We start from the raw sequence: 15755 nt of genomic DNA, 5'->3' as shown, positions 1-15755 counted from the left end.
GAGGTAGGAACAGAAACTTCTCCCTCTTCTCCCTGCTTCCTTTAGACTCATTATGCACGGGGGGAATAACGCACATTCAGGGTGGGATGGCGGCGACTAAAATCACTGATAACGCATGGAGCCGGCTGCAACCGGCCGCAGCTTCGATACATGCCACTGAAAAAGCCGCGTCAGCGAAACGCGGAAGAAAGCGCAGCTTCCGGGTGACCGGGGCGCAACCAGAAGCGGCGCAGGGATCGCCACGTGCATAATCAGTTACTCCGGGTTTTGCCGCCGTCGCGCCCCCTCCCGTGCATAACCGGTGTGCTTCGCGTCTTCCCCCTCCGCATTTTTCATGTGACCCGAAATCGCCGTTTTGGCGGCCGTGCATACTGGGCCTTAGTGAAGCAGCCCTGCCTCCAGTTTTTGTTCTTGCCTTGAAAGCATAGCTTAGGAGTTCTTCTCTAAATTCTCCAGACCCAGGCCCATCAGACGGAACAAGGCTGACTGTGATTCCAGCAAGCAGGTCAGACCATGATTTGTTACTGTTGGTGGGAGGGCAATTGTTCCAGTCAATGGTCTTTGAAGCATTCCATTGGTAGATGGGTGGGCCACAGACACAGTTGTGCAATGTTACAAATGAAGTTTGAGATTATTCCATTAGATTGATTTCTTACATTGCCCCTCTCAAGAAATATGTTAAAAAGGGAAACAACCTTGCAAGTGATTCAATGTTGTTGGTGTTATTAGGTGCGAAGTCATGTCCGACCCATCACAACCCCATGAACAATGATCCTCCAAGCCTTCCTGTCCTGTACCATTCCCTGGAGTCCATTTAATTTCGCACCGACTGCTTCAGTGACTCCATCCAGCCACCTCATTCTCTGTTGTCCCCTTCTTTTGCCCTCAATCGGTCCCAGTATTCCTTCTCATGAGGTGGCCAAAGTATTTTAGTTTCATCTCCAGGATCTGGCCTTCTAAGGAGCAGTCAGGGCTGATCTCCTCTAGGACTGACCGTTTTTTTCACCTTGCAGTCCAAGGGACTCGCAAAAGTCTTCTCCAAGCACCAGAGTTCAAAAGCCTCAATTCTTTGATGCTCGGCCTTCCTTATGGTCCAACTTTCACAGCCATACGTTGCAACTGGGAAGAACATAGCCTTGACTAGATGCACTTTTGTTGGGAGGGTGATGTCTCTGCTTTTTAGGATGCTGTCTAGATTTGCCATAGCTTTCCTCCCCAGGAGCCAGCGTCTTTTAATTTCTTTGCTGCAGTCCCCATCTGCAGTGATCTTGGAGTCCAGGAAAATAAAATCTGTCACTACCTCCATTTCTTCCCCATCTATTTGCCAGGAATTGAGAGGGCCGGATGCCATGATCTTTGTTTTCTTGATGTTGAGTTTCAAGCCAACTTTTGCACTCTCCTACTTCACCTGTATCAAGAGGCTCTTTAGTTCCTCTTCGCTTTCTGCCATTAGAGTGGCATCATCTGCATATCTGAGGTGGTTGATATTTCTCCCTGCAATCTTAATCCCAATTTGTGACTCATCTAACCCCGTCTTTCTCATGATGTGCTCCGCATACAAGTAAAATAGGCAAGGTGACAGTATACAGCCTTGCCGAACTCCTTTCTCAATTTTGAACCAATCAGTGATTCCATGCCCGGTTCTCACTGTTGCTTTTTGACCTGCATATAGGTTTCTCAAGAGACAGATAAGATGCTCTGGTATTCCCATCTCTTTAAGAACTTGCCACAATTTGTTGTGCTCCACACAATCAAAGGCTTTAGCATAGTCAATGAAGCAGAAGTAGATGTTTTTCTGGAACTCCCAAGCTTTCTCCATGACCTAGTGTATGTTGTGAATTTGATCTCTAGTTCCTCTGCCTCTTTGAAATCCTGCCTGTACTTCTGGAAATGCAAATGTTTACTGATGCCAGCCTCCAAAGATAGATCATAATCAGACAAAGGCAAGGCATCTGGTCCACTCAAGAGTTGTTTCTCTCCATCAACATTCTGGAGGTTTGGGTAATTTACTTGGGAGTAATTCACTTTCAAGACGTGATTCACAGCAACATTGCAGCAAGAGTTTATGTAGGGCATTGACCTGGTTGTTGCTCTGAACAATTACTAGGCATTATAAAATTAATGCTTACAGTTGTGCAGATGCAGTATTTGGTAGAAGAGTGTTGCAGAACCTGAAGGATGTTGTCCCAACTGGGATTTAGATCATTGTTCTGGAAGGACCCATTTTTCAGATGTGCTTCAGAGGGAGAAAGACCATTGGTTACTCACAAGAAGGGTCATTCTGAGAGGTTTTGTACTAGGACTCTTTTTTGTTTTACCATTAAGCACTGGTACCGTTTCTAAAGCTAGTAGAAATGAGATATAGAGCCATAATTTATGAAGCAGTGTTCTTTAAGCAAAAGCATCTTTTCCAAGTTGTTTGATTTAGCTGTTTTGCAGGAAAGCATGTATTCAGATTGTTACATTTTTAGGCCAAGTTGACTGTTTAGCTGTTTTGCAGGAAACCATGTATTCAGTTTGTTAGGAAATTAGGACCTAGTGAAGAGAGCAGATGAATGAGCAACTCCCACCTGGCTTTTTGCACCTTGACATAATATCAGAAGTGATATGAGCTACAGATTCATTGGGCATATGAGAAGCAGTTTGTAATGTACTCAACAAAACAAACAAAAATGGGTGTCTGTTTAAATGATGCATGTAAACATTATTAATCTGGGGTTGAAGAGGTTTATTTATTTCACGTGGATTTGGTGCAGCAAAGATATTAGCATGAATCCCTCAACTGCTAAGCTGTCAAACTGCTGTTGAATTCCCGATAAGCAGACTATCTTGTTGAAAGAAATCTCTTTATTGAAGAAAATACCAGAGAGCAAGATGTTTCCTTCAAGCAGATTATGAGCTTTCTCAAAATCTCCTCTCCCTAATTTGAAATTTGGCATGCTAGATGAGGTGCCAAGCATGGACAATATTTCCCAATCAAAAGTTCATGCAACAGTTTAGACACTACAAAGGGATTTCTCACAGATACATCAGAATCGCAAGATCAAAGGAATTGAATTCTCCCAGTATTCTAGGCTATATGAATACAGTTAAAGCAGGATATAAACAGGTCAAGGAAACATCCCATAGCAAAAGCATGAGAACAGGAAACATGTGAACAGGGTCTTGAAGAAGAAGAAGAAGAAGAGTTGGTTCTTATATGCCGCTTTTCCCTACCCAAAGGAGGCTCAAAGCGGCTTACAGTCGCCTTCCCATTCCTCTCCCCACAACAGACACCCTGTGGGGTGGGTGAGGCTGAGAGAGCCCTGATATCACTGCTCGGTCAGAACAGTTTTATCAGTGCCGTGGCGAGCCCAAGGTCACCCAGCTGGTTGCATGTGGGGGAGCGTAGAATCGAACCCGGCATGCCAGATTAGAAGTCCACACTCCTAACCACTACACCAAACTGGCTCTCATTGATATGACCCTGTTATGCTTAATCCTAATTTAATGAGCACAACATGCCTATGTGGTAGGCTGAGAGATGGTGACTTGTTCTAAAACAAGTAGTTCATGGCTGAGCTTGAATAACCTAAGCCTCTGTTGATCTCATGTTTATCTGTTAACACCATAGTGGCTTTGCTGTAAACCCCTTTGTTGCTGATCATGGAGGGCGAGGAATGGATTTCCTTCCTTGTTCCATGCGGACTGCAAGCATATGTTTAGGAAATGGCTGACTAGTGATAGCATAAACTCTACAGAGAGCTTTGGTACAAAACTAGTCTCTTGAGTTCTTTTGAAAATTATTTTCCTTAGTATTAACCAACCATGGGTCTGTTAGATTGTTTACTCTGTTAGAATGTTATTTTCTCTGTGTATTATTTATTGTTATTATTATTACTATTGCCTTTCATTCAGTATAGTCACTGAGTTTGATGTATTCTTGTTTTCATTCCATGTGAACCACTCTGAACCTTAGGGGAATGTGGTATATAAAATCAGACAGACAGACCCGAAGGTCACCAAGCAAGCCTTGATGGTAGAGCAGGGATTTGAACCTGAGTCTTTCTGCTCCCAGTCTGCCACTGTAACCACAGCACCATACTGCAGGGATGACCAAAATGGCTCTCCAGCCTGTATTAGCAGGGGCTCGTAGGAGTTGTACTCCATGGACATCTGGGATGCCACGGTTTGGTCACAACTGCCAATACTGGGTCTGTGTTTCAAAGAGCACCTCTTGGATCATTGAATGTTGATATTTAGAGTGGATTTCTGATCTCAGCTGCAGGTAAATTCTACTGAATATGATATAGAAGGATTGTAATACCTGTTCTTTTCCATTTATTTCCTTTTTGGTGAGCCACGTAAGTGAACGTTTAAGAAAGGCAGACTAGGGTGTAAACTGCACGGAGCTTTTATTCCAACCCCAGATGGATTCAGTCCCTGCCCTCTACACAGAATGCGATTTCCGTTTCGATTTGGGACAATTTAAATTTTCCTTCTGCAGCAAGAATTGATCCGGAGTGACCCTACCCTTATTGTGCGATATCTTAGAGTGCTTTTAATCCTCAATATCCGGATTGGGAAAGAAAGCTCCGTGGTAGAGAACCTCTGATAGGCTACACCTGGTCATGTGACATGCTTGCCTTAAAGGAGAAGCCCCTAATTTCTCTCAACTTCTGTCAGTCCTGGATTTTTCCTCCCTCCTCTGTCTTTTTCGATCTTCTCCCCCACCCCTCCAAGAAAAGAAAGAGGCTCCCTGCCTGGCTCCTATCCCCCCTCCCCTTCAAGAAAAACAAGAAAGAGGCTTGGCTCCCCCCCTTCTGAACTACCTTAACCACATGCAGAAGACTTTCCTGTTTCAATGGGGGGGGGGAGAGAGGAAGACCCGAGTTCAAAGCGATCTGAATTCAACAGGATTGACAATGGAATAAAGAAAGTAAGTGCAGACTCTGCCTAGAACTACAATTTAATCTTTCCAAATTTCCAAATTTTGCTTGCCAACTTGCATACCCTTCTAAAAATGTAAATTTCCAGTTGTAAATCTAAGCATAACAATACAAATTATCAGATCAGATCAGAATTCCTTTATTGACACACCTGCTATAGTCCGTAATAACACAATGGGGACATATTTATCTTTTCCATCCTGTGGTATACAGTTGTGACTGCTGTGTGGAATGCACAGCTTCATTACATGTATTCCCAAACTCTGATTAGCGGTGCTATGAATTATTGTGGTCTGTCCTCCTCTCAACTGAGAATTCTTCATAGTGATGCAATATTATGGATGTAAATTCACTTCAGTTTTTAAGTTCTCAAGGTGATCAAAGCCCTTAAATGTTTGCAGCATTTTTGATTGCTGGGGAAGGGGAGTTTGGATTAGGAAGCATATGTCTCAGTGCATTTATCCATTAAGACAGATAGCATTGAGGCTATTATGTGTGTTATTCCGAATACATTGAGGAAGCTTGGTGCTTACTGGGCTATTTTTAAGTCTCCCCCCCCTTTAATTTATGAACAAAATGTAACAAGTTACAATCCACCATTAACCAGCTTCGCTGAGCGTGGCAGGAAATAAATAATAATAATAATAACAACAACCCCTTTTCTATAAGTATCCTGGATAAGTAGAATCCTTTTTGTTGTATGTAGATGATTCTGTTGTTCCATGCCAAGCCTTGGACCGCAAAGTCTGATATTGGAGAGATTAAGCTTTAAGACAATGTGGGGATTGTGGCAGCATAAATTATTTGCATCAGGAGAAAATTTATCAGGCTTCCTCCCCAGGACGCTGCATGTTCTTATGTACTTTAGCAGGCTAACTTCTCTCTCTATTTGTGTTATTTTCCCCACTTTTCTGTAACTGATGTCAGTTTCCCATAATGTTCCATGTCTCATATGTGGCAGTGAATATTCTTATATCGGCCCTAGATCCATACTAGTCTGGCTTCCATCCTGGCCACGTGGTAGAGACTATGCTGGTTGTCCTAAAGGATGATATCCGGCACAAGCTGGACCGGGTGGTTCAGCCATCCTTGTTCTTATAGATCTGTCAGTTGCATTTGATGTGGTTGACCACGAGTTGTTGGCCCACCACCTTGCTGTGACCGGGATTAGGGGGATTATGCTGAAATGGCTGGTCTCTTTTCTCCAGAATCGGACACAGGGTTGCAGTGGGGAAAAATTGTTGAATCCCTTGGCACTTCTGTGTGAGGTGCCATAGGAGGTGATACTCTCAATACTTTTTAACATCTATATGTGCCCACCAATGACCATCAGCTTTACCTTCTGTTGGATGGATGGACTGCTCCCCATATACATTTGCCAGTTGTTTGGGAGCAGTGACTGGATGGCTCAGGCAGAGTCGTCTGAAACTTAACCCCTCCAAGACGGAGGTCCCGTGGCTGAGTTGGAAGGGATAGGAACAGGCAGCACACCTCCCATGCCATAATTAACACTTGCACCAGCAGCCAGGAATTTGGAGCGTGGTCTTTGATGCCTCCCTTTCCATGGAGATCGTGAATGTAGCCCAGATGGAGTTTTTCCATCTACGCCAAGCACAGCTACTAGCGCCCTTCCTGTGCTCCGAACACTTGGTCACAGTGATCCATGTAACAGCCACTTACAGATTAGACTTCTGTAACTTATTCTACATATTCCTACACTTGTCCCTGACCTAGAAACTGCAACTGATACAGAGCGCAGCTGCAAGGGTCCTCACTAGGGCATCTTTGAGGGCCCACATCTAGCTTGTTCTAAACCAACTGCACTGGTTACTGGTTTGCTTCTAGATCAAGTTTTTTGTTTTGAACTTTAAGGCTAAATGTGGATGGGGTCCTACCTATCTGAGGGACCACTTATCTGCTTATGCTCCCCTCAGGGCTTTTCACTCTGTGGGTATGAATCTGCTGGTTGCCCTGGGCTCGAGGACATTCGCCTGGCATAGACCAAGGCCAGGGCGTTTTTGGTTCTGGTCCCAACCTGGTGGAATGAATCCCCAGAAAATCTAAGGGCCCTAACAGAGCTACCAAGGTTCCGCAGGGCCTGAAAGACAGAATTCTTTCACCAGGCATTTGGTTGAGGCCAGGGGTTGCCCGGAGGTACGTACTGGGTTCCCGCCCAATGCTAAGTGCTGTACATTCGGCGCAGAAGATCTGAGGCCTTGAGTGAGATCAGTTCTATGTGGATGCAGTGGAAGGTTGGAATAGCTGACTAGAATAGAGGGAAATTGTTGACTTTTACTGCCATCTGTTGAATTACAGTTATGGTTAGTTGTGTGGAAATTGTGGGTTTTAATATTTTAAGGAGTTTTATGGGGTACATTATTTTACCATTTTCTTGTATGCTGCCTTGAGATGACTCAATCAAAAGAGGTGGGATATAAATCAAATTATAAATAAATATTTGTTTTTAAAAAGTCACAAAGTAATATGCTTTCCCCATAGCTGGGAGAGTTGTCAGAGCATGCAGAAACCTTTGTCTTGTATATGGATGACCTGGCTTTACTGCTTCTCTGCCTGGTGTGGATTAGATGCTTTCTTGTTGACTGTATGGGTAGTGGAAGAGATTATAATGGTTCTGTAACAATTGAGATGCAGAAGAAAATACCTTTAGGTTGTCTTTCATTTTATAGCACGACAGTCTGCTGTAACTATTCCACTTAACATACCTATTAAAGTAAGCTTTGTCAATGGTGGGTTTGTGAAACTGGCGGGTTTTCATGGTCCTTGAAGGATTTCCCAAATGGGTGGGAGTTAATTAATTTTTAATATATTTAATAAATTTGTTAAACATTTATCAGGTGATATGACCATATATGATGCTGATTCACCCCCAAATGGTCAGTGATGGGCCTGGAGGAGGTGGGAAAAGAAAGGACCTCCATTTGGCATGTATACAACTATGCTTGCCAATGATGTTCTGCATGATTTCGCCACTTCTAGGGTTTCTCGGAGCCTGATGAATGTTTCAGGAGTTTCTCAGTGGTAAAGAAGTTGAGATAGACTGTATTAAAGACTCAATATAATTTGGTATGGGGATTGGGGAGCTCCCACTAAACCCAAAATATAGCCATTGATTAGTTCTAACTAGATTCTACAGATGTGAAAAGAGACAATCAAGAGCGATGCCATAGACTAACTTATGTGGAGTGTTGGATACATCATTTGTGTGTAGAATTCCCTTAAGCAGTTAGCCTTCTTGAACTTTGTTTTGTAATAACCATTCCCACTCCCAAAGAGACATTAGGCTATGTTCGAACTTTAGCTCAAATTAGTAACGCTGGTTTGGCTTCAGGCAATTGTCTTGCTATGCTGGTAGCTGCCACCTTGGTGCTTGCCCTAGTTCTGATTTTGTGTTCTCCCAGCAGTATTATCAAAAGCATAAGAACACCACTGAAAATGAAAGCTAATGTAACAATAACAGCCACTCCCACGGTGTTCCTGGTAACTCACTGCTTCTCACCAGTCATAATGATGCTTGTTGATACTCCTACATTACCTGTGTGTGCAAAGTATCAATCAAAACATGGTGATGGCTGGAAGTCCCATGCTAATGTCACGGTATCCATCCCACATCACATCTGTTCAGAGGCATTTTGCAAAAGAGCTGGCTATAAGGACACAAACAAATTCCATGTTACATTTTAAGTAGACACCACAGACCAGGCTAAACGTTTGTTTAGAAAGAGTGCATGCAGTTGGAAACAGGAGATGTGGAGGAAGGTTGCTGACAGTGTTTTCTATGATAGCCTGTAGGCATATATACTAGATCCAGGATGAAACTGAACTCATGTAGGAATGATTTGTGCTTGACTAGGAGTATTTCAGGGAACCTTGTATACACTGACTTGAGTTCTAAGATAGAAGACAGATAAATGTAAAATTATGGCTAAGATCTTGGAAGAAGGAGGGTCATCCCTGGATAGTACTTGTATGGAAGACTACCAAGGAGGTCCAAGTTTGTTACTCAAAGGCAGGCAAGCTGTCTCTCCTCATGTCTTGTGATAAAGTGCCTACAGGATTGGCATGAGTTGCCTGCAACTTGATGGCATTTTCCAGCACCATCAACAGTTTAGATAGTTTGGAGCTGGCTTTTCTGACAGCTGCTAGGATGTTTCTCTATAGCCTAGCTGTTGGAGGAAGTATATGGTCTTTTACAGTGGGACAGTTAGATATCATTTTTATAGGCCTGTGGCAATTTTTTCATGAATCTTAAAAATCTTTGGAAGCTATGTTATCCCGTCTTTTTGTCACTCTTGAAAGCTTGAATACTTGCTTTAAAAATAATATTGTTATAAGAGTAGTGCTTTCTGAGCCAGCTTGGTATAGTGGTTAGGAGTGTGGACTTCTAATCTGGTGAGCCGGGTTTGATTCTGCGCTCCCCCATATACAACCAGCTGGGTGACCTTGGGCTTGCCACAGCACTGATAAAGCTGTTCTGACCAAGCAGTAATATCAGAGCTCTCTCAGCCTCACTTACCTCACAGTGTGTCTGTTATGGTGAGAGAAAAGGGAAGGTGACTTTAAGCTGCTTTGAGACTACTTCGGGTAGAGAAAAGTGGCATATGACCCATTATATACGGCAATAGCCACGGCAGGCTGCTGCTGGCCATTGCATTGGGACAGCATGCCCCAGTGTTTCCATAGGCAGACTGCCCTGGTGTAGTGTGCGTACACAAAACGCTGGGCTGGAAAGTCTGGTATGCTGCTCAGAGGCAGCAGTGAGGAGGGGGGGAACAGGGGGGGCATGAAGCCCCCACTGCATGATGGAGGTGGGGGTGGAGGGACTGCCTAGCCAGCTCCACAAAGCTGACAGGGGCGTGCGGTGTCCCTGCTGATTATGCATGGCACCAGCCCGACTTAGCCCCCACTGGCGCCCACAGCATCCCAGGGAATGCGGAAGATTCTGCGTTCCCTTACTGTGGGACTTCCGGGGTGCTGTGACTGGCCGGGGCTGGGATGGTGGCAGCGTCGTGTGCAATCGGGGCTGCCCTGCTGTTGCAACCCTGGATTACGTGCCTTGGGCATAATCAGTCTATAAGAATCAACTCCTCTGCTTCTTGTTACTGATTTTAACTGCACTGTTTTAGGAGCAAAATTTTACTATCTTGCTGTATGGCTTTGAAAACATAATTGATCAGATCCAACATCATGCTCTGGGAATTATGCTAATGTGAACCATTCCTGCCACACACTTCCCCAGCCAATTCTGAAAAAGATGATGCTGGAGATTGAGAGGAGGACCAGAGTAGGCAAAAAAGCCACCATGTGGGAAGCTGCAAGGAGGAGGGGTAGCCAGGTGAAATCCCAAACTTCTGTCAAAAGATGAAGAGGCAGCTTTCACAGAACTTCAAGTCCCACCTGCCAAACTGGGGCTGTTGTCTGAAAATGGAGGTTGGTCAAAGCAAAACAACCAACCAAAAAGGGCTAAAGTGTGAGTTCTCACACCTCAAGCTGCTGCTACTGCAAGTCCCCTTCAGAAACCATAATGTTAAGGAAGTCATCCTTGCAGGGTAGGAAACTTTCAAGGTGAGTTTCACAAACAATTACTCTGGTAATTGTAGCCAGTGATGGCTAAAGTATTGAATTAGATTGCAGCCTGCTGAATTCAAACTCAACAAAACATAATCAAAGTGATTTATTTTAAATTGTGCAGAAATAATCAAAACCGATCAGTGAATGGTGAAGATAAAGATATAATTAAGTATATCTAAGCACTTTTGTAAATCCTGTAGGGTCTTTCAAGATTTTCAGATATTACTCAACTGAGGTTGGTGTTCAGGATTCTAATCTTCAGAGCCCAAGGGAAGATTTCAAGTTAGTAAGACACATCAAGCAAGACACCACCCAGGCTAATGCAAGCACAAGGCCAGTCACAATAAATGGGTAAAGCAGTGCCCTGGGGCCCAATACAACTGGTCAGCAACACCATGGCATATACCACCATCCACAATGCCTTGCAGCCATGGCTTGTAACAATGGCATAATGGACTCTATTGACCCTAGCCATCACATGGCTGGTAGCCCGATGGTTTGCAGCAGTGGTGTAAAGCAAAGAACTAGAATGAAATCCTTTAATTAATGGCCCAGGCCCATACCCATTGTTGGCCAGATTCTAATTAGCCAGTCAGGTGTGGGGGAAATGATATAACCTAACCAGCATACTTGTTGCTGAGGTGATGATCTGACCAATTAGAGAGACTTGTCAAATAACCAGACACTCCGCAGATTCAAATGAACAAATACTGATCTCCCAACCATGTATAGGCAATAACAAGATGGAAAGCACCTCTCTCATGTCTTTGGAGTTACTAGGCCTAATGGAATGATCTGCAGCTGGGCTACCTCCCTTCTCATCTATGTCTCTGAATCACAGCTTGCTTTGCTACGGAGGAAAACTCTTCCTTTTGCAAGGCCTCTTTTCCAGGCTATTTTACTAGACCATATGCCTGAACCATAGTTGAAAACATAGGAAAGCCAATTTCTTAACAGAAGCTGGTGATTTTGCTAGGTTCCATCATTTTATCTTGGTGCAGCCTATCTGGCAGTGTGAGTTCTTGTCCACCTGAGTCCTATGACCTCTGGCATCAGCTTTTTGGAGCATTCTGGAGATGGCTGGAGGAGGGCAGGGAGATCATGTCCCCAAATGCCTTTGCATTTCTGCTCTGACTCCAACCCTATGTATTCTCTGTGTCAAAAATAGGTTCACACTGTGGCTGCTACATAGCTAGAGTCACTTGATGAAGGAGTAAATTTGTTACATATATTCTTTTCTCCACTGCCGAAGGAGAATCATGTACCCCATAGATTCTAAAGGTAAAGGTATCCCCTGTGCGTGCACCAGGTCACCTTGGGCTGATGCCCTCTAGCCTTTTCATGGCAGACTCAATACGGGGTGGTTTGCCAGTGCCTTCCCCAGGCTGCATTAAAATAAGCTGTATTGTATGTCTCTCTTGTTCATGAGGTATGAAGCTTCTGCTTATAGGTCATTAATATCTTCCAGTGAAATGTGGTGTGGTGTGTGTGTAGTGCACATGTGTGAACTTCCTGACTTGGGAGAGGGGGAAATGACGATACGTACTGAGCTTCACTTCCATGCTCTGAAGCACTCTGTGAGCTCACATTCTTCTGCCCACCAAGTGGGCTTGTGCCTTTGGCTTCGCCAGCGGTTTCCTGATGAGCAAGCTATGAACTCGGCAAGCATAGCATTAGGCAAAACCTCAAGTGTGCCTTCATGTTTGCTTGACTGGTCATTTCAATAGAAGAGTGATTTTTTTTTAAAGGGTGACTGCTGATAAAAAGAATGCTGTGCTGCTTCATCACATCACTTACAATGCGAACCTTTGCAGTTACTCCTGTCCAAGTCCATTGAAATCAATGAGCCTGAACCGCTGTAACACTACAGAGCATTGCACTGTTTGCAAAGTAATCAGATTTCTACCGGATGGTTAATATTTGGGGGTAATAAAAGTGTTTCTGGGGGTTTCAACTTTTATCACTGAGTTTCGGTAGTAAACCAAGGACTGGAGACTGAGGCTTGGTTAAAATTAAGCTCTTTCAATTCCATACTTATTTGGACAATTATGTGGACATTATGTATGGGTCTTTCAACCCTGTTGGCTTTTTCAGGGAAAACAACAGGCTAGTGATGGCAAAAATGCAAAAAACTAATCTTCTTTAATGCCTCAATGTGGTGCAAAGCAAACAGGCAAAACAAACCCCGGAGGAAATAAACTCGTTTTTAACAACGTCTTATTCAGGGGCTTTCCAGTGTAATAGTACATACAGATTAGAAATAAACCACAAAAACTCAAATAGTACAAAATGAGAATCAAAAATACAAAACTGCCTACCTTATGAACAATGTTTGAAAAAACTCTTCTCTATGTAAACACAATATAATTAACCTGTATGCAGAACATGAAATAATGCATTATTCATGAAGTGTAAGAGTTCCTTATACTGTTGTCAAAAGCTGCAACAAAAAATGTTTTGTAGGTGTTTCTACCACAGGGTTCCCTTGATAACAATCAATGGAGAACCCATTTTGGTTTGCTAGATAATTTTGTTTGCTTGTTTGTTCGTTTATTTGTTGGATTTATCCACTGCCACTCCTGAAACCAGTCCGGCTCGTGGCAGTTTACAATAAAAGAATACAACCCCATAAAACAGAAACTACAGTTGTCCTCAGTGGCAGGTAAAATAATCTATATGCCTACCCCGACTGCAGCCTATAATGCCAGGGCACACTGGTCCCCATTATCCACCATTGTACTTGGGAGAGGTGCCCCTGCCCATTTAACCAGAAGGTATGCCTGTACAGGACTCTACAGGGGCCTATATAGGGAGGGACCCAATCTTGCTGGCCTGGCCTCAATCAGATGCTTGGCAGAAGAGCTCTGTCAGGGCTCTAAGCTCTTCCGGAAGCTCACTCCACCAGATCAGGGCCAGGGCTGAAAAGTAGGAAACTTTGCAAGTAGGAAACCTTTAAAAAAATCAATTTGCCTTCAGGAGCCTGTGTGAGTTTTAAAAACCCACTATGAAAAGGACCTAAGAATAACCATTTTGAAACAAATACCTAATCTATTCAACAAGTAGTTACTTCCATTATTATACAGGGATTATGGGTAGGCAGGGCAAGACTGGAACGTTCCAGAGAATTGTGGAATGCTTAAAGGACAACTAAGTGGCTGCATGCCATTAATAGAACTTTTAACTATAAACACCATTGAAAGACCTCATGAAGCAGTATATCTTCAAGCACAAACTGCTGCTGACTAGTCCATATGGTACAGCATTTTTGTGTCTACATTATTGTAACAGGATGGGAAGGGGAAGTTATGGTATAAATTCTCAAAAGACGAGGGAAAAGACAGTGGCTGGGATCCAACAGAGTATTTCACTGGACAGGATTTCTCTAAGTTACTTTTTTGCCTCTGCTGTCTTAGTGCAGACCCCAGTGCTTCTCCAGTGCTATTCCTAGGGAATGGGACTTCCAAAAGGAGCATTTGGGAAGGTATCTTGAGCTGTAGTAGTAGAAGAGATTGGTTAACATCCTCAACCTGGATAGCACAGGCTCGCCTGATCTCGTCAGATCTCAGAAGCTAAGCCTGGTCAGCCATGGCTAGTAAATGGATGGGCGATCACCAAGGAAGTCCAGGGCTCCAAGGCAAGCACTGGCAAAGCACCTTTATATGTCTCTTGCCCTGAAAACCCTATGTGGTTGCCATAAATCAGCTGTGACTTGATGGCACTTGCCATTACCACTAGAAGGGAGTGAAAAAGTTTCACGTCACAAAGGGACATCTGATCCAGTACACTCAGTTGGATCCGGCCCCTTTATTGTATGAGCACACTGATGCGAAGTCTAAATAGCCATCTCAACTGTATTGTGTTACACCAGCAGCAGCAGCAGCAGCAGCACCAGTCAGGCCCTCCGCCATCCCCAGGCAGGTCCAGCGGCAGCAGCAGGCAGCAGCAGCAGCAACATACTTCAGTGAGTTGCTTAGAGTCAGAAGTAGTAAGAATATACCTCTTCTTTTATTGCAGATCTAATTGCCTTCTCTCTTTCATTAGTCCCATTGTTCACATTTTACAGGTCTAGATGAGTGACTGTGTAGGAAACCTAGGTTCAAGTCCACCTGTCTATTGAATCACAGCAGCTTGAATAGAACTGGAATTGGTCATAAACCAGATTTCGAAACCAATTTTTTTGAAATTTTATTGCAGAGTAAAATAAAGATTGGTTGTGAATTTATCTTGTTTACTAACTTGAACCCTGCTTTTCTCTCCAGTGGGTACCCAAAGTGGCATACGTTGTTCATCCCTCCCCCATTTAATCTTTACAGCAGTGGTTCCCAAAATTTTTTGGGCTGGTGCCTCCTTGACTTCCAAACCCCACCTCCTTAGTGCCCTCCCACCACATAGACTCACATCTTTCCTGGTGTTAGGTCTATTGCAAATTCAAAGAACACTATGTTGCCTACACTTCTTTTTTTGTTGTTGTGCAGCGGCCATGTTTTAGTCCGGAAAAAATATTTGTAAATGTTATTTTTAAAAGCCATTTTGGGTCCTTATTGGGGAGAAAGACTGGGGAAGGGAGAGAGGGAGAGAAGCAAGCAGTGGAAATCATATAGTCAGGAGCAAGCAGGAGAAGGCTTTTCCAGCCTTTAAAAGTCAGGGACTTTTGGGGAAGGGTTGCCAACCCTGGGTTAAGAAAGTCCTGGAAGTCTGAGGTGAAGCCAATCTGATGAGGGGATGGAGCTCAGTAGGAATATGATCCCCTCCAGGCCACCTTCTGAAGCTGTCATTTTCTTCAGGGAGCTAAGTAGGATTGGCCCTGGTCAGCAGTGGGATGGGAGACCACCAAGGAAGTTCAGGGTCACTACTACTCAGAGGCAGGCAATGGCAAGTCACCTTGGAACTCTCTCACTAAGTCTAGGAAAATGCAGCTGCAGGAGAAGAATCAGACTGCTGTCCCCCTACTGCCCCAATTTCCTTCCCTCCCCCCTATTCGTACCCCTCCCCTGGGGGGAGGTACCGCCAACTTTGGGAACCTCTACTTTACAACAACCCTGTGAGGTTGGTTAGATTGAGAGTGTGTAATTGGCCCAAGTTCACCCAGCAAGCATCCATGGCAGAGTGGAGATGCAAATCTGGGTTTGTCCATATCCGAGTCTGCATTCTGACTCTCCTCGAATTAAGGCAATACATGATTGTTTCTTGCATAGAGTCTTGCACTTGAAAATCTAGAATCATAGAATCATAGTTGGA

General features: G+C 43.9%; 1 protein-coding gene across 3 annotated transcripts in view; it reads left to right on the top strand.

Annotated features, from left to right (window-relative positions):
• The window catches only part of PPP3R1 (protein phosphatase 3 regulatory subunit B, alpha), a 57602-nt gene that overhangs the window by 14962 nt on the left and 26885 nt on the right, over positions 1-15755 (top strand). The window contains exon 3 of one of the 3 annotated variants that reach the window (XM_077315011.1): positions 14389-14478. The exons of 1 other annotated variant lie outside the window; for it this stretch is intronic. In XM_077315011.1, coding sequence (XP_077171126.1) covers positions 14389-14478 — 90 coding nt within the window. Of the gene's footprint in view, positions 1-14385; positions 14479-15755 lie in introns of all 3 variants that reach the window. One more of the 3 variants, XM_077315000.1, reaches the window with a different exon arrangement.

The sequence above is a fragment of the Paroedura picta genome, chromosome 1 (genome assembly GCF_049243985.1).
Source record: "Paroedura picta isolate Pp20150507F chromosome 1, Ppicta_v3.0, whole genome shotgun sequence".
In the NCBI taxonomy this organism is placed as follows: Eukaryota; Metazoa; Chordata; class Lepidosauria; order Squamata; family Gekkonidae; genus Paroedura; species Paroedura picta.
The sequence above is the reverse complement of the archived record's forward strand: the minus strand, read 5'-3'. Positions and strand labels throughout refer to the sequence as shown.